The following is a 1,379-nucleotide window of genomic DNA, read 5'->3' as shown; positions in this document are numbered from 1 at the left end:
AACGAAAGACTCACTCTCTCTGAGTTTTGCTTTCCACACGGCCGCGTCAGACTCCAGCTCAACCAAAGACAAGGTGAAGTCCTCAGGTTTCTCCAAATAGACTTCGATGTAATTTTTTAGCGTCAAGGAAGATTCGTTGCAAAACTCAATATCCTATACAACGTAAACGCGTTAAAAATAAAAATAAATATTTAGCCAAAACATAAACTAATGGCTGCTTGCACACATCTAAGCCCAACTCCAATCTCCCCAGATTTCTGATGTTGGTTTTAGCACCAGGATTTCATTCCAAAATTTTAGGGCTCCCAGAGACAAACACTTTCTGCAAGAATGGCAAATGAATGTGAAAAACGCCCTTAACATCAGCGCAGGAAAAGCCATTTTTGTACCCTGTTTCTAACGGATCTGCAATGCATGAAATGAGGGTTGTATAAGGGACTTACCGCCGGGTTTATTTCAGCTTCTGGCTCACAAACTAGTCTATACCTCTTGCCGTCCTGAAGAAATTTTTGGCATGCAGGGGGCTTGTCAATTTTAATGAATTTCTTAGGTGATTTTTTTACGTCTTTTGAGATATCCTAAAATTTAAAAATACGATTTAAGGGTTACTTGCCTCAGTAAAGGAATTAACTTTTAAAGCCTGGACTAATGAGGCTCCTCGGGCTCTTCCCTGTTCCCAGTTCTGTCTATCTGCGATGCTGTTAAGTCATAGGCTGGACTTGAGGATCTCAGAGGTCTTTTCCAGCCTCAACAGTGGATTCTGTGATTCTGGGAAAGGCTGTGACCTGTTCCACGGGGCAAACGTCGCGGAGCGGTGCGCGCTAAACAAATAAACTTCTTCAGCTACTACGCTGCACAGATGAAATCAGAGAAGTCTATGACCCAAATAGGAAAATAAATTGAAATACCGACACTCAGTGCTGTCCTTGCCTAGCGCTTGCCTACGTGCTATAGTGGGAAAGGGGCGAGAGGACAAGAAGCTCTTTTGGGTGTGAATCCTGAGCTCTGGGGATGTCGGTGACAAAGATTTCTTTTCTATAACAGCTTGCGAGCGAGCACGTTGGCCAGTATAATTACTTAAATATCATACCCTAACCTGGCAGACCTTTTCGGTGTGGAAGTCTCCCTGTAGCAGGACATTACTACTGCGTGAAAACATCAGGGCGAGAGAAGAGCATCTTTTTGCCGTACCCTGCCCTCCACACAGCAACCCCATAGTCCGCCCCGCCACTGCTCCTACATCAACGCCACCATGAACTCTCCGGAGACGAGCTGCACCTTTAGATTGGAGTTGTCATTCGCAGTCACGTAGACCCGAAAGGATAAGGAAGGGTGCTGGTTGATGGCTTTGTAGATGACGACGACGCCGTGGTACTGAA

The 1,379-nt window shown here is 45.3% G+C and overlaps 1 protein-coding gene across 1 annotated transcript in view; it reads right to left on the bottom strand.

Annotated features, from left to right (window-relative positions):
- The window catches only part of LOC104276772, a gene marked incomplete at its 5' end in the record, with an annotated part of 3,722 nt that extends 2,346 nt beyond the window's left edge, over nt 1–1,376 (bottom strand). The window contains 3 exons of the mRNA XM_009873200.1: nt 15–153; nt 444–578; nt 1,279–1,376. Of these exons, the coding sequence (XP_009871502.1) occupies nt 15–153; nt 444–578; nt 1,279–1,376 (372 nt within the window). The remainder of the gene's footprint in view (nt 1–14; nt 154–443; nt 579–1,278) is intronic.
- Nucleotides 1,377–1,379: the final 3 nt, after the last annotated feature.

This window comes from Apaloderma vittatum, unplaced genomic scaffold (assembly GCF_000703405.1).
Source record: "Apaloderma vittatum isolate BGI_N311 unplaced genomic scaffold, ASM70340v1 scaffold35547, whole genome shotgun sequence".
NCBI classification, from domain to species: domain Eukaryota; kingdom Metazoa; phylum Chordata; class Aves; order Trogoniformes; family Trogonidae; genus Apaloderma; species Apaloderma vittatum.
The sequence above is the reverse complement of the archived record's forward strand: the minus strand, read 5'-3'. Positions and strand labels throughout refer to the sequence as shown.